At 38.8% G+C, this 22,076-nt stretch overlaps 1 protein-coding gene across 2 annotated transcripts in view; it reads right to left on the bottom strand.

The window, feature by feature from the left end:
• CycC (cyclin C) overlaps positions 1-22,076 on the bottom strand; it is a 226,468-nt gene that overhangs the window by 95,112 nt on the left and 109,280 nt on the right. For both annotated transcript variants that reach the window (XM_090386000.1, XM_090386009.1), the window contains exon 4: positions 10,686-10,755. In XM_090386000.1, coding sequence (XP_090242126.1) covers positions 10,686-10,755 — 70 coding nt within the window. The remainder of the gene's footprint in view (positions 1-10,685; positions 10,756-22,076) is intronic.

The following is a 22,076-nucleotide window of genomic DNA, read 5'->3' as shown; positions in this document are numbered from 1 at the left end:
TGCAGCACTCGAGATTACAATACCATTGTCTCCGACCATACCACATGGTTCAGTCAGATTTCTGGAGGTTACAACCATAAAAACAATTAGCAGTTCCCTGTTTATTGGGCTTTTCTGTTAGTGCAATCTATTATAAACAGATAGTAAACTTGACCTTATTGAATTTGCAATAATACCGATAGCTGGAATTCTGTAGGTTTTCACGTTATGGTGAAATCTTCAATCACATAAAAAACAAATTTTCAGAATCTTTTCATTCCTATTTTTTAAGCTTCGTAACTTGTTACTCCATTCTCACTTGCGAGTATCGTGTTACTTGCGGGGCGTGTGTGTGTGTGTGTGTGTGTGTGTGTGTGTGTGTGTGTGTGTGTGTGTGTGTGTGTGTGTGTGTGTGTGTGCATGCGCGCCGTGTTCTTTGTTATTGATTGGTTATCTTTTTTACTGTTTTAAATTTTAACCCCCACCCAAAAATGTAAGTGAACAGAAATATCAACTAGTTAGTACATATATATTACAGCACGTATTAATTAAGCTATGCATGTAAGCATAAATTTATTTTTATTTCGCTAACCTTTGTAAAATATTCTTCCAATTTTCACGTATCATTTAATTTTTTAATTGGTAAGGTAATAAAGTGTAAATCTGTGCTTGATTGATATATCTTTACTTTTATAGCATGTGGATAATATTCCTCCTATTTTTGCTAATTAGAATTGCTGTTTAATAGAATTAAAATTCAATTCACAAATGTGATCACAATTACTGGCGCTTATAACATATCGTATGTTGTTGTTGTTGTTTGGTTTTTAGGAGCATTAGCAACTAAGGCCATATTGCTCCAGGGATATGTGGTGGTCATTCCCTGACCTTTCCGCTTCCTCCGTATTTGGTGGTCATGGGCTCGAAATAACATACCGTACAGTGAACGGTACTTTACTATGGTGAGTCCAAACATAATCTGATCATACAGAAAGTCAATAGTAAAGTGGGGGTCCACTGTAATTTTAACTATTTACGTGAAACTTCGCACAATTGGGGCAGCCACTTAATCAGGCCAAAATGCACTAGTACAGATGTCCCAAATAACCAAAATCGACTCTGTGTGTGTGTGTGTGTGTGTGTGTGTGTGTGTGTGTGTGTGTGTGTGTGTGTGTGTATATATACAAAGGGTACTAGGAAAGTTTTGCAATATGACGCAACAATGAATCACAGGAAGCTGCTTGTTGCTGCATGTTGAGACATGTTCATACGTGCATAGTAGCCGCTGCGCCAAGTCGATGGGCTCAGTTATTCATTATTAGTGAGAGTGTAAAGTGCTTGCGATGGCATCATGGTCACGAAATGAGATAAGGACAGTTTTGCGGTATAATTTCGTGCGTGGTTTAACCATAGACCAGTGCTTAGAAGAAATGACTCTTGCACTAGATGATGATTGTCCAAATCATACAACGATATTCAGGTGGTATAGAGAATTCCAAAGGGGAAATTTCACTCTGGAGGATTCTGAGAGGCCGGGAAGGCCACGAACGTCAGTTACGGAGGAAAATGTTACTGCTGTGAGGAAAATGCTTGACGAAAACAGGCGAGTGACCTACCAACAGATAGAGGATACTTTGGGCCTAAATGCACCAGCAATTCGTTCGATTCTGCAAGATCATTTGCACGTGAAGAAACTTTTGTTCTCTCTGGGTGCCGCATCAACTGACTGAAGAGCAGATGACACAACGTGTGACTTGGTGCCGGGAGATGTTAAAAAAGTTTGATAAGGGACAATCTCGGTATGTGAACAACATCGTGACAGGTGACGAGACTTGGCTGTACTATTACGATCTGCCGACCAAGGCTCAAAACAAAGTTTGGGTCTTTGATGATGACGACACACCCGTAATTGTCAGAAAATCCCGATCTGTAAAGAAGAAAATGATAGCTGTATTTTTCAAATCGAGTGGAATTGTGGAACGTGTCGTTTTGGACACGCAGAAGACAGTCACAGCTAAGTGGTATACTGAACAATGCCTGCCTAAAGTCATTGGATCTATGAAGAACCTGCGGCCAAAGTCAAGAATGGACACCTGGTACCTCCATCACGATAATGCTGCAGCTCACCGCGCCAAAGCCTGCACCGAATATTTGACCATGACAGGACTGAAACTTCTCGAGCACCCTCCCTACAGTCCAGACCTTGCTCCCTGCGACTTTGCACTGTTCCCGCATGTGAAAATGAAGCTAAAAGGGAGGCGGTTTTCCAGTGATGAGGACCTTCTACGGGCTTGGGACAACGAGTGTGCTTTACTCCCTAGTGAAACTTGGCAGAACTGGTTTAAAGATCGGTTTCGGAGGATGGAGAGGTGTATTGAATGTAGAGGAAATTACTTTGAAAAAATTAAATAAACAAAGCTGTATTGCAAAACTTTCCTAGTACCCTTTGTATATATATATATATAAAATGTTGGTTTATATATTAATATTACGTTTAGATGTATGTATTCTTTTGTATTTTAATCCTTTTTTGCATCATTAATGCCATTGTTTTTTGCCGTATTGGCCAATTGAACATTATACATGCCAGTATATATTCGTTACTAATTGTTCGAATGTTACCTATTATTGGTGGTTTTTACATATAGGCATTAGTGTTCATACAATTCTGGTCATTAAGCTAGCCTTATTTAGGTCATCTTAAATCCGCATGGCCTATACATATTAGGTTTAGAAGTTTAATGCTTAATGATAATGAATTTTCACAATAAATTACTGATGAAAATTTTTTATCTGTAGCAAAAGGTAATTACTAATTATTAATGGTATACTTCTATCTTATTACTATTATACTATTTTTTACTATAATACATTTTTGCATTCCATCACGTGGCCGTCAATCCCCTACTTCGTCGGGGGCTTTGAGTGGATTGACAGCCCTTTCGATGTAATGCCTCATACTTACTCGTTTCTGTTTGTACCTATCACAGTTTTGCTATTTTAAGTTCCTTTCCTTTTGTTTTGTTTAATTTCTAAAGTTCCTTCTATAATTTTAATTTTTAGATTTAAGTTTTTGAATTTTTTAAATATTGTTAGCATATCTATTTATAGTATTAATTAGTTTTAATTTTTATTTATTACGATCTCTTCAGCAAACTGTGATAGAGTACACAAAGCCCTACGAGTAAGTATCTGATATTGTTGAATTCCTACTTACTTAATTAATGCTGTACTCCAGTGGAGGTCGTAGAACAGAAAGGGGGGAATTTCCCGCCTTCTATTTGTTTTATAGGTAGCGATCTTTAGTGCAGTCGCACTAACGTTATCCTGTGTGTTGATGGTGCATTGGCCTCTAATGAGCAGTATGGTAAGTAATCATTAATATGCTGACATTAATATGTACCGAATTTATGGGTTAGTGCAGTTGCAGTAGTAATATATATACTTTGTCCATAATGTATAATATATCGTATTTATATATTATGGGGAAGATTATAATAAGAGAATTATATTAAAAGATATACCAGATAGATTTATGAAAAATACAGAGATAACATAATATACAAATGATAGCATACAAAAGGATAACATATTGGGTCAACCAACTACAATGAAGGTGTACAACTATCGTGCTATACGAGGACTGACTGTATTTTATATAATCTTTCTTAATTATAATAGAAATTAAGAAAGATTATTTAAAATACAGTCAGTCCTCGTATAGCACGATAGTTGTCTATAAACCCTCGTGCAATGCAAAATCATGCAATATAAATAACAGGCTCTATTGGAAAAATTTTTTTTCTATTTTTTGTTACGTAAAATATTGCTAATGATTTTGCTTCTATCATAAGAAAACTTGATCTTTGTTTGATTTTCTATCCAAACAGATTACAGCCATTCCATCTCTTCCAATTCTTTGCATCTTGATCTAATGGATTTTATTACACTTTGAGTTGTTCCTGCTATGAAAGTTGTTTTTATTTTCTCTGCATTCTTTCTAATTCTCAGCATTGCCTCATTTAGCCCTGTAGCATGTGCAATATCACATGTTCTTTCATTTTGCTCAAAGCATTCAGAATTTCATATTTTTTTTCTCTATGGACAGAGGCAGACTGGCCATAAACCTTACCGGGGAAACCCCGGTGGACTGAAGGCTAGAAGATGGAGGCTGGTGTGATTTTGGCCATAAACGCTAGTATGAGGCCGCTATAAATTTTCCCCGATAAGAATTTTGGACCCAGTCTATTTCTATCTATCCATATTGCTTTTCTTTTTCTCTCTGAATCTATAGTGTCTTCACAGGATGCTTCCTTTTACACACCTTTTAAGTATTTTACTCATATTTAGAGAATAAAGCACAATTACAAAATGAGGAGGCACTCTTGATACACATAAACAAAGCTGGCTCATGTAGCAACTGAATAAACAACATCGTAAAGGCAGAGACACACTATTAACACCTCACTAGCTCACATTTTACTAAAGCACATTTCTGGAGGTCACTACCATAAAACAATAAAAACAATTTTCAATTGCGTTTCTGCTATTGGAATCTGTTATAAAATGGTAGTAAACTCGATCTAATTGCATTTGCAATAATACCGATAGCTGGAGTTGTCAGTTTTTATATTATTGAGGTGAAATGTGTTTCCCCTTCACTGATATAAAAAACAAAAATACATTTTCAGAATCTTCTCTTCATTCCTATCACGTTGCGTTCAGTTGGGGTGATTCTGCATTGGACTGCCATTTCTTGTAAACACAAAGGTGAATGGTGCATAAGCAAATTCAGTTCATGTTATATATAACATCATTCCCCTATTTATAAATCGTGTATGATCGAATTCTTGTAGCCTAAACACGAATTACACGAGGACTGACTGTACTGCATAGTGCTCATTGATCATCATTGACCCAACAGAGAATGAAGGATATGAGTTTAGAAATTAGAACAAGAATAAGGCATATTTAACATGTCCATGCCGACAAACCACATGTATCCTTTACTGCAGTCAAAAAGGAAACGGTATTGCATGTAGTGTATGGTCCTCTAGTGAGAATTAGTAGGGAGTAACCCGTGTTTTGGACGTGGTACAATGTGTTAAAATGCCGATAAATAGCCACTTAGTTATATAATTTTAAGCACAAGCAAAAAGAAACTTTGCAATAGCGAGGTGAGATAAATGGCTAATGGAGTAGGAGTAACAGTACCTGAACTCCATGAAGATGAAGATACAGTAGCATGTTTAGAAGTAGTTTCTCCTGCTTCTAATTAGGGAAATCCTCAGATTGCCCTAATAATTTCTGAGGAATAAGAACGTAGAGTATAGGATAGCTTAAGTCTGATGCAATATATAAGGTAAGGCTCGAGTAAGCCCGGGATGGCAAGCCCGTTCCTATAGTAAAACACTGAGCTGGGTCCTACTACACGAACCTGTAGTAGGTCCCCGGGTCCTACTATCAGCTCAGGGACATTATTTGACTATTGGGAAACACCAGAACAAAGTGAACAAACACAATTCCCGAAGATTACATTCTGTGATAAAAGATATAAATAAACTTTTTGGTGTGTATGACATCATCATCATCATCATGAAATGAACGTTTTCTGAGCAGTGCAGATGCTGCCAGAGCAGCTCTTGGGGTCTTGTCAATGATATACAGGAATTTTGCTAGCAGGGATAAGGAGGTGATTATCCCTTTGTATTAGACAATGGTCAGGCCACACCTTGAGTACTGCATACAGAAAAGGGCAACGAGATTGGTGAGGGGAACAAAGGGTTTCCCTTACCAATAAAGGCTAAAGGCTACTAATAAAGGTTCCCATAAGTTCTACAAATTGCAGCATCTGCAGACTAAGCACCTGCAAGGTGGTCTGACTGAGGTGTACAAGGCCTTGAATGGTTTGAGCAAGCTCAATGCTAATGGAGTTCTTCCTCTTGCTGAAGATTATGCACCTGAAGGGACAAATTCAAACTGAGGAAAGACAGTTGTAGAATTGAAGTGTGGAAATTTGCCTTTAGCCAGGGGATGGTTGATTGCTGGAATAAACTTCCATCTGTTGTTGTGTATCTTAGCATTAGCATTAGCATTAGTAGAGGCATTTGATGCAAGAAAGCAAGCTTATGCAGCATCAGCCAAAAAAAAAAAAAAAAAAAAAAGTAACATAAATAAATAAAAATAACCACTTCCACTTCACCCCACTGTTCGTTCGAAATACCTGTCCAGCTGAGCCTTAAACTTATTTAGGCTATCAACTTCCACGACAAGGGATGGAAGTCTGTTCCACCTACCAACCACCCGCTGGCTAAAGGCAAACTTCCGCACATCTATCCTACATCTGTCTTTCCTCAATTTGAATTTATGCCCTCTCAGGTGATTATTCTGAGCAAGAGGAAGAATCCCATCAGCATTGAGCATGCTCAAACCATTCAAGGCTTTGTACACCTCTATCAGATCACCTCGCTGGTGCCTAGTTTCCAGACACTGCAATTCGCAAAACTTAAGCCTTTCTTCGTAAGAGCACCCCTTTGTCCCATTCACCAATCTAGTTGCCCTTCTCTGTACTCGTTCCAGCAGCTCTACATCCTTCTTGAAATGAGGCCTCCAGGCCTGTATACAGTACTCTAGGTGTGACCTGACCATTGCCTTATACAAGGGAATAATCACCTCCTTATTCCTGCTAGAAAAATTCCTATATATCATTGATAATACACCATGAGCTACTCTTGCAGCCCGTCTGCACTGCTCAGAGAACTTCATATCTGCCTGCACAACCACCCCCAGGTCCCTTTCACTCTCTACCACTGTCAGTGTAGTACCACACAGTTGATACGTTGCTCTGGGGTTGCTGTTTCCCATATGTAGTACTTTACATTTGTCAATGTTAAACTTCATTTGCCACCTCGAAGCCCATCTGCTCAACCTTTCCAAATCCTGTTGCAGCAGCATAGTGTCAGTAGTGTCCTTGACAACCCTGCCAACCTTCGTATCATCTGCAAACTTCGACATTAAGCCTGATATACCATCATCAATATCATTTATAAATACAGAAAACAATAAAGGACCCAATACTGAACCCTGAGGGACTCCACTAATAACATTAGTCCACGATGAGCAGTGTCCATTGATTACCACTCTCTGTCTTCTCCCCCTCAACCACCCCTTTATCCATAGCAGCAATTTGCCTCCAATGCCACACTGCTCCAATTTGTGCAGCAGTCTTCCATGTGCAACAGTATCAAAAGCCTTTCTAAGATCCAAGTATATAATATCAAAGTTATTCCCTGCATCCAGTTCTTTTGTGACTGCATCATAGTATCCAATCAAATTGGTCAGGCAAGACTTACCCTTAACAAAACCATGCTGTGTCCTAGCTATAACTGAAGTCTTGTCTAGATGATCCTGCAGTGCTTCTTTAACCAGTGCCTCCATTAATTTTCCGGGAACAGAAGTTAAACTCACAGGTCTATAATTACTTGTGTCAGCCTTTGATCCCCCTTTGTGAATTGGGGTCACATTTGCACATCTCCAGTCCATGGGTACCTCCCCTGAGTCCAAGGAAGCTCTCATAATTATGGCTAAGGGTTTGCTTACTTCCTTTGCTGCCTCCTTTAATATAACTGGATAGATCCCATCCACCCCAGGTGCCTTTCTTGTGTTTATCTTCAACAATTTCTCCTCCACTTTGCTCTCAGTTATTACAAGATTCTCTAGCTTACTGCTAGAGTTGAATACACCTCTGGCATTCCCCTCGCTGAATAACTCCTCATGTGTGAATGTCGATGCAAAATATTCATTTAGTTTGTTAGCTACCTGAGCAGGGTCATCAACAGTTGACCCATCGATCTCAAGTGGACCAATCTGATTCATCCCCTTCCTTCTAGAGTTTACATAAGTAAAGAACTCTTTGCTGTTTTTCTTCGCATCCCTTGCCAAGGATCTCTCGTAATCTGCCTTCACCTGCCTAACCTCCTTTGTAACTTGGTTACAGATCAACTTGTATCTATCATAGGCGTCTGTGTCACGTGTTAATTTGTATGTATCCCATGCATTTTTCTTCTCTGCCATATGCCTCATTAGTTCATCTGACATCCATTTAGGCCTAAACCTTGAACAATATTTCTTAGTTGGTATGTAAAGCCTAGTAGCTTCCAAGATAAGTTCTTTGAATGCTTCCCATTTTGAATTTGCTGTTGGTAATATCATCAGTTGATCCCACTGTATAGAATTTAAATACTGTCTCAGTCCATTGTGTCGCCTTTATGAAAGCAATACCCCTTCCCTTTACCCCTAATGGTAGTTACCTCTTTGAGTAACTCCCACTTCAGCACACTGTGATCACTGCCACCTAGTGGTTCATTTATCTGCAGATTCTTAATGCATGAAGAATCACTACTGATAATCAAATCAAGAGTATTACTCCCTCTAGTTGCCTCCCGAACATGCTGATGTAGAAAACAATCATCCAATAAATCCACAAAAGCCTTGCTACTGTGTGAGTGACCAGCCCCCAAATTCCAGTCAATATCTGGGAAATTAAAATCCCCCATTATAAGACTCTCTGATTTACTGGCCCACTCTATTTCTCCGAACAGTTTCTTATTATACTCATCAGAGTCATTAGGCCTATAGCACACTCCAACTCTCAATTTTGATCTCCCAATGCTTATGTCACCCCAAACTGACTCGACACTGCACTGTCCAGCGATGTCGACTGGCTTCACTTCCTTGGATTTTATGTGTTTTTCAACTAATAGCATAACCCCTCCTCCCTTCCTATCCTGTCTATCCTTTCTGTAGACATTGTACTCCCCAAATTCCAGTTCTGCATTCCTTATATCTGTGTGACACCACGTCTCTGAAATCCCCACAATATCTGCCTTTGATGTTTTGAGCAATACCTCAAATTCATCAAATTTATTTACTAAACTCCTAGCATTGGTGTACACACAAGTATACATGCACCTGTTCTTTTTCTTAGCTACCCTAACACAACCCATGTGTTTACTTGTACCCCAATGATTCCCAGCAGTCTCTGAAATATCCTGCATCTTATTTTCCAGGCTGCGGCTCATTCCAATAGAAGCAGTGCAAGAATCACTTTCACCTCTGCCAGTGGCTACTGTTAATCTATTAGTCCTTGTATCCCCCCAATCTAGCAGTTTTCCGACCCACCTAACACTGCCTCGATAGCATCAGCAAACATTCTTGCACCCTTTCTATTTAAGTGTATCCCATCCCTGTAGAAGCAGTCTCTCCTGTTAACAAGTACAGACCAGGCTGAAAAGAATTCTACCCCTTGAGCCCTGCACAACCTTTCCAGGGCCGAATTGATTGACAGGGCTCTCATCATATACTCCCTCCTATCGTGTCTGGGCAGAATTGCAGACACTTTCAATTTCAACCCTAATTCACGGCTTTTTTTCATCAATGACCTGTACTTGTCAAGTAATTCCGCCGGTCTCCTGCTCTTAATATCATTAGTGCCAACGTGTACAACTATATCACCTTTTGTGCCCTTAAAAGATGATATCTTGACAGCTGAAATAAATTCAATGAAGAACTGGACAAACGTTTTGAGCAAATGGATGCGTGAAATGGGAAGGTTTTTTTTGGCTAATGGGTCATTAATTAACCTGACTGCCCACTGTTGCACAAGGTCAAGAAGCTTGAGGGAGGTGTTGGCCATCACCCCACATGTGGAAACGATATTCCATGGTAGAACAGAGTAGTTATTTGGAAGAGAAGTAACATGAAGAACAAAAAAAGAAAACCCAGTTTCTTTGCTTGCTTTCTTCCATCATATGCCCCTACTAATGCTAATGCAAAATGCTACATTTATTTTTACAATTCTTTCTGTGCACTGCATTTACTGTCTTTAGTATTTATTCACAAATGTTTGATTGCATGGTATTTCCCACCACTTAAAATTGAAAACCAGATCTACATACAGCACACAAGGCAAACATTGGCTTTTTCAAATACATGGAAAATCTTGCATGTCTTCTAAAATTTTACATCATATTTCTTTGGCACCATATGAAAGACGATGTTAATTAGTTTGGCATCACACAAGTAAGATGAAATATTTCATATTAGAGAACAATATCATTATCCCCACATTTATATTTTGCAATAAATTAGCACACCTGATGGCCAATTTGTTTAAAGAAAGTAAGCAGAAATTTACAATTTTTTTTTTTAAATTTAATTTTAACTTGGTTTTCTATTTTTTTTTTTTTTTTTTTTTTAAATGGAGAAAAACTGAGTTTTTTCAAAAAAACAGGAAAACTCTTTGTCACCAACTCTATTATGACAATGAGATGGACCGAATCAAGTAAAAAAGACTGATTCTACATAGTAAATCTAGAGCATTACCAGTTATGGGTAATAATTTGGGTTGTGAAAAGGTTAGTTTTCAGTGATTTCCTTTCTGTATTAGTTGTTCAGTGTTAGTTATCTGTAGATTTGGGACTTTCAAAACTCCAAGAATAAAATACAAAAATGAGCAAACATCTCTACAAATCACTGAAATGTTTCTTTGATGACTAAATGCTTGATGTGCAAGGCCAAAATTGCAGGTAATATTCAAGTCATATCTACTATGGAAGTTTATTTTCATTTAATTAGAATGAAATTGCTTTTTTATTTAACTTTAAAAAATTTACTGAATAAAAATATTAAAATTAACTGGTACTCACCTCTACTTTTGATGCCAAAAATATACATGTAGGTGCCATCAAAAGGGGATCAATGCACTTCAAAGAATTCCTAAAAGAAAAAACAAAACTAATTTAAAAAAAAATTATCTTCAATAAAACTTTAATCCTTTTGTAACATATACATTGTTGAATTTCTTTTTCCAATTCTAATTTGCATTATTTGGTTACAAGGAAACTATGACATAAATTGTCATATTTATTTGTAAATAGCACCTCACTAAATCATGATAATAGGCATTCGCACAATGCTGTCTATACATGATTATCTGGCAAAACAAACATTTGTATAGTACGACCCCTCCTCCAAATTGGCTCTCATACTTTCTTACTCTTTTCCTTAACTGAAAGATCAACTTGAAGATTTGACAACAGGGATGACAAAAGATTAGTTTCAGGCATGTTTCAGTAAAAGACTGCATCACTGGATTAAGATTAAGTTACAAGAAGACTACGTTAAAGGCAGATATTCTGTACATATCAAGTGTAGAGTTTTAAAATGGTATTCACAGGCTGGCCACTGGACTGAACTTTTTCTCTCTCTCTCTTTTTTTTTCAATAAAAACCCCAAACGTGAAAGCTATTTATAACCTAGTTAGTGCAATGCAAGAGTTGAAGATTGACAACACGGAAGATGAGACTGCACATAACAGGTTCAGTGCCCATATGCATTTTGTCAGCAGCTGATGGATATGAGATAAAAAAGTCAACTTATTATTTAAAATGAGCCCCAAGAATTTTGTCTCAGAAGCTACTGGAATGATGTTTTGTCCAAGCTTGATTTCTGGCTCAGGGTGAAGGTTCCATTTGCGACAAAAGTGTACGCAGATGGTCTTTTGAGATGAGAATCTGAAACTGTTACTCATTGCCCAAGTGTTAACATGGTCAACAGCATGCTGCAATTGTCTTTTGATAACCCTCATGTTGCATGACTGTAAGATGGCAAAGTCATCAACGAAGAGGACACTTTTTACAGCTGGAGGAAGAGGCACTTCCATAGCCAGGTGGGAAGGAGCAGCAGTGCGTAGCACACGCTTCTTGATTAGACTGGAGTTCAAGCCATCACCACCAAATACGGAGGATGCGGAAATGACCTTTCCGCATCCTCCACCGCATATCCCAGAGCAATATGGCCTTAGTTGCTAATGCTCCTAAAAACCAAATAACAAACAACAAACAGCTGGAGGAAGTTGTTTAGTAATGGAATTATCCTTGATAGCAAAAAGCGTAACATTTAGTACTGACTGTTGGGGTACTCCCCTTGGCAAAAAGATCGAGAGAGAGAGAACAGATCCCATTAGGATTCCAAATCTCCAAAAGTCATGTCACAAGCTTTTTCCATATCAAAGAAAATTGACACCAGATGCTAGAGTTTAAAGAAAACATCTCGAACAGATGTTTCCATTCTTATTAAATGATCAAGTGTTGATCTATTCCTTTGGAAACCACATTGTACGTTTGAGAGGAGGCCATATGTTCCTAAATACCACATGAGACAAGCACTGACCATCCTTTCCAAGATGGGCCAATAAGTTTTTGGATCCTTTCCTGGCTTGGGAAAGACCATAACTATTCCCTTATGCCAGGAGTCCAGAAACTGATTTCGGGATCTATTCTGTTGTACAGAGAGAGCAGGTGATCCATAGATTCAGATGAAAGATGTTTATAAATATCTCATAATGGAGGTCATCTGACCCGCCAGCAATCACCTAGGATAGAGATAGTGCCGCCTTTATTTCCCATTCTGTGAAAGGCTGGTTATATTCCTCAAAGTTATTTCATGAAAATTTTAGAAACTGTTTTTCAGTTTTTTGTTTCAGGGCCAGAAACTCGGGGGAGTAGGATGATTTAGCAGACACTTTTGCAAATACCTTCCCGAGAGTGATAGCAATTGCAGTTGGGTCTGCTAGTACATCCATTATGTTCTAGGATAGATACAGTGTGCATTGTATATTTGCCCTTCATTTCGGACTTTGTCCCAGACAAGCTTGGGTGACATGGCTAATGAAAGATGTAAAGTAGATACAAGATTCCTTCTGACTCTGATGTAACATGCTTTGGCACATGCACTTTTCAAGGCGATCTATTATCTATGGTGAGGTAACAACGAAATTTCCCTCTGCCTTGTTTTGCACCTTTTTTGCTGCTGTGCATTCAGAATTCCACTGTGGTTTTGGGAAAGGTAGAAACCATGTCAATGTCTTCAGAATTGCAACTGCTGCTGCTTATACAATACTTTCTGCGACATATATAACTTAATCGTTATTGGCTGCTTGTTGACTGGCAGTATTAAATGTTGCCATATGTTTAAAGGTATTCTAATCAGTATGACTGATCTTTCACCATGGTATCCTAGATGGGTGGCATGGTTTCCCTTGACAAAGGGTGAATATCATGGGGAAGTGATCAATACCATAAAGGTTGTCTTCTACTTCCCATGTACAAACAGGGATGAGAGAAGGGGAATATACAGAAAGATCAAGAACAGTAAGTGTATGGGTAGGCATGTGGAAGAAGGTGTCAGATCCCACATTTAGAAGGGCCAGATCATTGTCTTCTAACATACGCTCGACGATCCGACCCCTTTCGTTGATGTCAGCACTGCCCAACAGAGTATTATGTCCATTGAAACCCCCTAGTAATAGAAGAGGGAGTGACAACTGCTCAATGAGATCATCAAAATTTGCCTAGGAGGTTGTCATTATCAGCCAAAAAGAAAGAAAAAAAAAAAAAAAAAAGAGTAAAATAATAATAAAAAATAAAATATATAATAAAAGAACAGCAAATAGACAACTTATGCGTTTCACTCCTCCTGTAGGTAACTATCAAACTGACCTTTGAGTCCCCAACCTGTCAGCCTCTTCTACCTATGTAGGTAACTTATTTCAGTAATTTATAACTTTCTGGCCAAAATAAAACTTCCTACAATCCAGTCTAAACTTCTCGCCCGTAACTTGAATTTATGGTCCCTAGTTCTAGAATCATTTATAACCGGGAAAATTTCATCCTCATTCATTTTACCTTTGCCTCTCAGAGCCTTAAACACCTCAATCAAGTTTCCTCTAAGGAGCCTAGTTTCCAAGCTGTGCAACTCACATATTTGAAGTCTTTCCTTGTATGGACACCCTTTTGGCGATCTCACCTGGTGAGTTACCCATCTTTGGACCCTTTCAAGAAGCCCTGTATTTTTTAGGTTCAGTCTCCATACTTTAAAACAGTATTCCAAGTGTGGTCTAACAATAGCCTTATATAATGGGATTATGACATCCTTATCTCTATTAGCAAATGTTCGATAAATCATCGATAGGACACCATTGGCCTTCCTTGCAACTTGTCAACAATGCTTGGAGAATTCATGCCTAACCATATCGTAATTCCAAAGTCCCTTTCTTCCACTAATGAGTTTAGTTCAACTCCATCAAGTGTATAAATTATTTTGCTGTTAATGTTCCCCAGGTGTAAGACCTTGTACTTTGCTGGATTAAACCAAAGCTCCACTTTTCTGACCATCACCGAAGACCATCTAGGTCACTCTGAAGAAGCTCTGCTGGCAGCAATCATTAACTACTCTACCAACTTTTACATCATCTGCAAATTTAGACATCATGCCCTCTATCCCTTCATCAGTCATTTAAGTTGGTTGGTTTGGTTTTGTTTTTAATGGCACATTGGCAGCTGAGGCCATAATGCACCAAGTCAAAGTTAAAGCCAATGCAAAAAAATTTGGTCATTGTTGTATTTGGGATTTTTGGCACAAAGGGCCTCTTGGGCCATATTGTGCCTGTTCAATATTTGCTTATCACAAATTTCACATGTTATTGTGATCACAGACTATTCTAAAGATTTATCTGTTTCAAATAAGTAAACAGTGCCTCAAAATTTGCTTCATTGCCAAGAATATGTAATAAGGTTAACAGTTCCTGCAAGTGGGATAGGCAGATAAAGCTTGATTTTCTGGTAGTTGAAAGTTGAGGACATTCAATGAAAATGTTTTATTGTTAGCTGCGACTGGCGAAAGAAACACTGAGGAAGGTTCTCTCCCATAAGCAAATACAGATGAGTTGTATGTGAATGACCGATGCGGAGCGTTGCTAGAATTGCTTCTTGTTGCCTGCTTTTCCTGATACTAGATGTCCACAGTTTTGGCTTCTTTTTTTTTTTTTTTTTTATCTGCAGCAGTTCATTATTTATTTGAGCCTTCCAGATGTGAGACCATTGTTTCCTACAAGTTGTTTTAATGATGAATTTGTAGTCAGTGTAGGGCACTTTTAGTTGTCTGGAAGAGCCTGAGTCGGGGTGTTTAGCGGCGGTGTCCGCTTGTTCATTATCTAGGATGCCTACATGACCAGGTATCCAGCAGAAGGTAACCTTATGGTTGGCTGTTTGATAGTAAAATAACTTTGATCGTATCTCTTTAAGAATGGGATGAGAGGGCGAAATGGTAGATTGAATGGAAGTGATTGCACTTAAGGAGTCTGTGTATATCAGAGATTGCTTGATATGGCTGTTGTGTATTCTATCTAGAGCTAGTTTTATTGCAAATAATTCTGAAATATAGATACTGCATTCCGTAGGAAGAGACGCAGCAACTGAGAAGGTGGAAGAAACTGCTGCAGCACCTTCAGCTGCATCTGTTTTGGAGCCATCAGTATATATAGGTAGGTATTTTATCTGAGTTTTCCAAAGAATGAGTTTTATGGAGCTGTTGAAAGTTGATGTTTGCCAGAGAGGATTTTCCCCATCTTAAAAGGAAATTGTCGCAGAGAGGTGAGCAGTCAGTCCAGGAGGTTCAGGAGTATTAAGGTCTTGGAATATGTTCTGAAATTTAATATCCCAACTGATCATGAGTTCTTGCAGTCAAAACCCTGCGGGGTGGTTTTCATTAGGTTTATTGTGATATAATTTAGCATATTGAGGATCAAACAGGTATTGCCAGCTGGGGTGGGATGGTATGCTTTTAATTTTTGCTGCATAATTACACAATAGAGTTTTCCTCCTGAGTTGCAGAGGGGGTTCATTTACCTCAATATACAGGCTGTGGACCGGAGACGTTCCGAAAGCTCCCAAAGCTATCCTGAGGGCACTGTGCTGTATGGTATTCAGACATAATAGGGAGCTTTTCCTTATGGAGTCATAGACAGGTACACCATAATCCAAATGTGACTGGATAAAGGTTCTGTAGAGGTGTAAGAGAGAGCTTCTGTCAGCACCCCATGACATGGCAGAGATGGCTCTTAGAATGTTTAGTTTTTTAAGACAAGTAGTTCGAAGGTAAGCTATATGGGAAGCAAAATTTAGTTTGTTATCTAAATATAACCCCAACAGATGAAAATCATTGGTGACAGGTATTAGGCAGTTTTTTAAAGATATTTCTGGATCTGGGTGTAGTTTTTGTTTTTTCCAAAAATGAATTGCAGTAGATTTCTTTTCTGCTAGGGAGTAACCATTTTGTAATGCCGTGATTCTATTTTAGCAATGTAGATCTGAAGCAGTCTTTCTATGATGTTCATAGTTTGGGATTGATAAGAGATAATGAGGTCGTCGGCAAACACGTACTGTTCTACTGTTTTAGGTATATCCCGTGTCATGTTTGTAATTCTAATTGCAAATAATGTTGCACTGAGAATGGAACCCTGCAATACACCCTCCTCTTGTTCAAATGTTTTGGATAGATTATTCATGTATCTGATCTGAAACATTCTGTGGCATACGAAGTTTTGTATAAATTGCGGTAGATGGCCTCTCAAGCCAAAAGAATGAAGATCTTGAAGTACACCACATCGCCAGGTGGTATCGAAGGCTTTCTCAATATCGAGATTAATCATGACTAGATATTGCCCCCTTATGAAGGCATTACGGATATTTGCTTCTGCTTTTATCATTATATCTAACATGGAACGGTTCTTTCGAAACCTGTACTGATTATTATTTAGCAAGTTGTTAGTTTCTAGGAACCAAGTTAGCTGCCTGAGAACCATTTTTTCCAGGACTTTGCCTAAACAACTAGTCAGTGAAATCGGCCTGTAGTTATGTGGAAAGGTATGATCCTTTCCAGGCTTCAGGAAGGCTACATTTGAGTTGAAATATTGAGTTATGCCAGGAGGTTGGGTAAGCATTTTCTAAGAATATTCGGTGGTAGTAGTTTAACAATGTTCTTTTTGCATTGCTGTTAATCTGCTTTAACATTATATAGTAGATCCCATCTGGACCAGCAGCACTACTGGATGTTTTATTGAGTGCCCCTAAAAATTCTGTTAATGTGAATGGCTGGTTGTATGCATGTGAAATTATTGTAGAAAAATTAATCTTATGCTGTTCTGCAGATTCTTTAATTCACTGAAAGGTTGGGTTGTAGGTGGATATTGCTGATACATGGGCAAATGTTTCCACTAAAGCATTTGCTATTTCTCCCAGTGATGACAACTCTTTCCCTTCCCAATTCAGTATTGTAGCTGGGGATTGAACGTATTTGCCATTAAGCATCTGTATTTTTCTCCAGATGATTCTGCTGTCCGTGTCTTTGTTTATACTTGAGCAAAAGTTAATCCAGACATCTTTCTTTGCTTTTCGTCTTATTTGGCGGAACTTGGCTTTCTGTCTTTTGAAGTTAATTAGGTTGCAAATTGTGGGTAATTTTCAAAATAAATTCCAGGCTCTATTTTTCTCATGTTTGCATTTATAAAAACTTGATTTTTTAGCATTAGCATTAGCAGAGGCATTTGATGCAAGAAAGCAAGCTTATGCAGCATCAGCCAAAAAAAAAAACCCACTTCCACTTCACCCCTCTGTTCGTTCAAAATACCTGTCCAGCTGAGCCTTAAACTTATTTAGGCTATCAACCTCCACTACAAGGGATGGAAGTCTGTTCCACCAACCAACCACCCGCTGGCTAAAGGCAAATTTCCGCACGTCTATCCTACATCTGTCTTTCCTCAATTTGAATTTATGCCCTCTCAGGTGATTATTCTGAGCTAGAGGAAGAATCCCATCAGCATTGAGCATGCTCAAACCATTCAAGGCTTTATACACCTCTATCAGATCACCTCGCTGGTGCCTAGTCTCCAGACACTGTAATTTGCAAAACTTAAGCCTTTCTTCGTAACAGCACCCCTTTGTTCCATTCACTAATCTTGTTGCATTTCTCTGTACTCGTTCCAGCAGCTCTACATCTTTCTTGAAATGAGGCCTCCTTTGCAGATAAAGGAATGGGATAAAGGAATTTGCAGATAAAGGAACCCCTAGGTGGCAGTGATCACAGTGTACTGATGTGGGATTTACTTAAAGATTTAATTACCATCAGGGGGTAAAGGAAAGGGTTTTTGCTTCGGTAAAGGTGAGTACAGTGGTCTCAGAAAGTTTTTAAATTCTGTACAGTGGTATCAACCAACGATGTTACCAACAGTAAATTCTAAGTGGGAAGCATTCAAGGAATTAATCGTGGATGCTACTAAAAGTTTCATACCTATTAAGAAATATTGTTCAAGGTTTAGACCTAATTGGTTGTCAAATGAACTAATGAGACTCATGACAGAGAAGAAAAATGCATGGGATGCATATAAATTATCAAGCAACTCAGAAGCCTACGGCAGATATAAGCTAGTCTGTAATCAGATCACAAAGGAGGTCAGGCAGACGAAGGCAGATTACGAGAAATCTTTGGCAAAAGGTGCTAAGAAAGATGCTAAGAAACAGCAAGGATTTCTTTACTCATATAAACTCTAAAAGGAAGGAGATGAATCTGATTGGTCCACTTGACATCGATGGTTCGACTGTTGCTGATCCTGCTCAGATAGCAAACAAACTGAATAGTATTTTGCATCTACATTCACAGATGAGGAATTATTAAGGTTTGAAAATGGCAGAAGGTTATCAAATTGTAGCAGGATACTTAATGATTTTGTAATAACTGAAAGCAAAGTGGAGGAGAAATTGTAGAAGTTAAACATAAGAAAAGCACCTGGGGGGGGATGGGATCTATCCAGTTATATTAAAGGAGGCGGCAAAGCAACTAAGCAAACCCTTAGCCATAATTATGGGAGCATCCTTGGACTCAGGGGAGGTTCCCACGGACTGGAGATGTGCAAATGTATCCCCAATTCACAAAGGGGGATTGAAGGGTGACACGAGAAATTACAGACCAGTTACTTTAACTTCTGTACTAGGTAAAATAATGAAGTCACTGGTTAAAGATGCATTGCAGGATCATCTAGACAAGACTGCAGCAATAATTCAGACACAGCATGGGTTTGTTAAGGGAAAGTCTTGTCTGACAAATTTGATAGGATATTATGATGTGGTTACAAAGGAACTGGATGCAAAAAATAATTTTGATATCATATATTTGGATTTCAGGAAACCTTTTGACACTGTTGCGCATGGAAGACTATTGTACAAATTGGAGCAGAATGGTATTAAGGGTAAGTTGTTACAATGGATAAAAGGATGGTTAAGTGGGAGAAGACAGAGGGTGGTAATCAATGGGTGCTGCTCTTCGGGGACTAATGTTATTAGTGGAGTCCCACAGGGTTCGGTGTTAGGTCCACTGTTGTTTTGTATATTTATCAATGATATTGATGAAGGTATATCAGGCTTAATGTTGAAGTTTGCAGATGATACAAAGGTTGGTAGGGTTGTTAATGACAGTAATGGCTGTATGCTACTACAACAGGATCTAGATAATTTGGACAGATGGGCTAAGAAGTGGCAACTGAACCCATATGCAGTACTTTTCATTTGTCAAGGTTAAAACCTTGACAAATGAAAAGTACTGCATATGGGTAGAAGTAACCCCAGAGAAACGTACTAACTGTGTGGTACTACACTTAAGGTGGTAGAAAATGAAAAAGACCTGGGAGTAATTGTGCAGTCAGATATGAGGTTTCCTGAGCAATGCAGACAGGCTGCCAGGGCAGGTCACGGGGTTTTGTCAATGATATATAGGAATTTTGCTAGCAGGGAAAAGGAGGTAATTGTCCCTCTGTGTAAGGCAATGGTCAGGCATTGTTCAGGTCTGGAGGCCTCATTTTAGGAAGGATGTAGATTTACTGGAGCGTGTACAGAGAAAGGCAACAAGATTGGTGAGGGGAATGAAGGGATCCTCTTACCAAGAGAGCTTAAGTTCTGCAAATTGCAGTGGCTGGAGACTAGGCACCTGCGCGGTGATCTGATTGAGGTGTATAAGGCCTTGAATGGGTTGAGCACGCTGAATTCTGATGGGATCCTTCCACTTGTTCAGATTACGAACCTAAGGGAGCATAAATTCAAATTAAGAAAGGACAGATGTAGAATAGATGTGCGGAAATTTACCTTTAGCCAGCGGGTGGTTAATTGCTGGAACAAACTTCCATCTGTCGTCGTGGAAGTTGACAGGTTGAATAAATTTAAGGAGGAACTGGACAGGCATTTGGAAGGAATGGCATGATTTTTTTTTTTTAGCTGATGCTGCATAAGCTCATACACTTGCTTTCTTGCATCACATGCCACTAATTTGGGAGTCGGTGTATATCATACTTTTAAGGATGGATAGATGGAGAATATTTTCTATTGCCAGTTTGATAGCACACAATTCAGCTATATAGCTGCTGCATTCATTGGGAAGTGATACGGAGAAGGTTTTATGAGGGAAAACGGCTGCTGCACCCACTCCACTCTCAGATTTTGATCCATCAGTGTATATTTTTGAAAAATGCAGATAATTTTGTGTGTGGGCAATGTGGAGCTTTGGTTTTTTTTTTTTTTTTTTTTTTAGGAGCATTAGCAACTAAGATGATATTGCTGCGGGGATATGCGGTGGTTATTCCCTGACCTTTCTGCATCCTCCGTATGGTGGGCACGGGCTCGAACCCCAGTCTAATCAAGAAACGTGTGCTATGCACTGGTGCCTGGGCAATATGGAGTTGTATATTGTCGTATATTGACATTTGCAAGAGAGTGCTTTCCCCAGTATAGAAAATAACTGTCACAGAGTGGTTTAATAGATGTCCATGGGGGATCCGTACTATTTAAATCTTGAACTTTATCAGGATGTATATTCCAAGTTTGCAATAATGCTTGAGCTCTGAGAGCAAAAGGCTGAACTGCCCTAGGTTTATTTCTATGGAATGTTGTGAACTGAGGGTCATTAAGTATCAGCCTAATGGGATGGGTAGGTAGACTTTGGATTTTAGTTGTATAGTTAAAAAGTAACATCTTTCTCCTGAGGCTTAGAGGAAGTTCACGAGCATCAATATAAAGACTTTGAACTGGCGAAGTTCTATAAGCGCCTATAGAAATCCTCAGAGCAGAGTGTTGAATTGGTTCAAGTTGCACTAGCACGCTCTTCCTAGCAGAATCGTACACTGGAGCACTGTAATCAAGGCAACATCTGATTAGGGCTCTATAGAAATGAAGTAACATGTACCGATCTGCACCCCATGATGTAGAAGAAATGACTCTGAGTATGTTCATTTTTTTCTGGCAAGACGTCCTTAGATGTTTAACGTACTCTATGAAGTTCAATTTACTATCAAAAGTCAGACCAATGCAGACGAATGCTGTTCACAACTGAGATAGGCTGGTTTGTTAAGTGTACCTTTGGATCTGGATGCATCTTCCGTTTGTTACAAAAGTGAACTACTTTAGATTTTGAACAAGAGAATCAATACCCATTCTGTGCCATCCATAACTGAATATTATTAATTGAAATTTGGAGCTACCGCTCAACGAAAGTCATGTTTTGCGAACTGCAAGAAACAGTGAGATCATCGGCATAGAGGTATGAATTCAGTGCTAGGAATATTTTTAGTCATGTGATTTATTCTTATTGCGAATGAGGTGGCACTGAGCATGGAGCTTTGTGGGACCCCTTCTTCTTGTATATATGTTTGAGAGAGAACTTGTTGGAATCTGACTTGAAAGATCTGTGCTGAAGGAAGTTCAATATGAAATATGGTAAGTGGCCTCTCGGGTCAAGGGAATGCAGATCTCTCAGGATACCAAAATGCCATGTGGTGTCGAAGGCTTTTTCTACATCAAGGCATACTATGACGAGATGCTCATTTCGAATGAATGCATTCCTGATGTTTGTTTCCACTTTGACCATGAGATCCAGGGCTGATCGATTTTTTCTGAAACCAAATTGATTGTCAGAAATTATATTTTTAGAGTCAAGAACCAAGTAAGTTGAAGATGAATTATTTTTTCCAGGGTTTTACTTAAGCAGCTGGTGAGAGAAATAGGTCTATAGTTTTCAGGAATGGAATCACCTTTTACTGGTTTGGGAACTGCTATTATATAGGAGTGATGCCAGGAACTGGGGAAACAATGTTCAAGAAAGATGCGATTGAAAAACGTGAGCAGTGAAGACACCAATTCTTTATCTAAGTGTTAGAGCAT

This window comes from Mastigoproctus giganteus, chromosome 1 (assembly GCF_048544385.1).
Source record: "Mastigoproctus giganteus isolate SK-2022 chromosome 1, ASM4854438v1, whole genome shotgun sequence".
NCBI lineage: Eukaryota > Metazoa > Arthropoda > Arachnida > Uropygi > Thelyphonidae > Mastigoproctus > Mastigoproctus giganteus.
The sequence above is the reverse complement of the archived record's forward strand: the minus strand, read 5'-3'. Positions and strand labels throughout refer to the sequence as shown.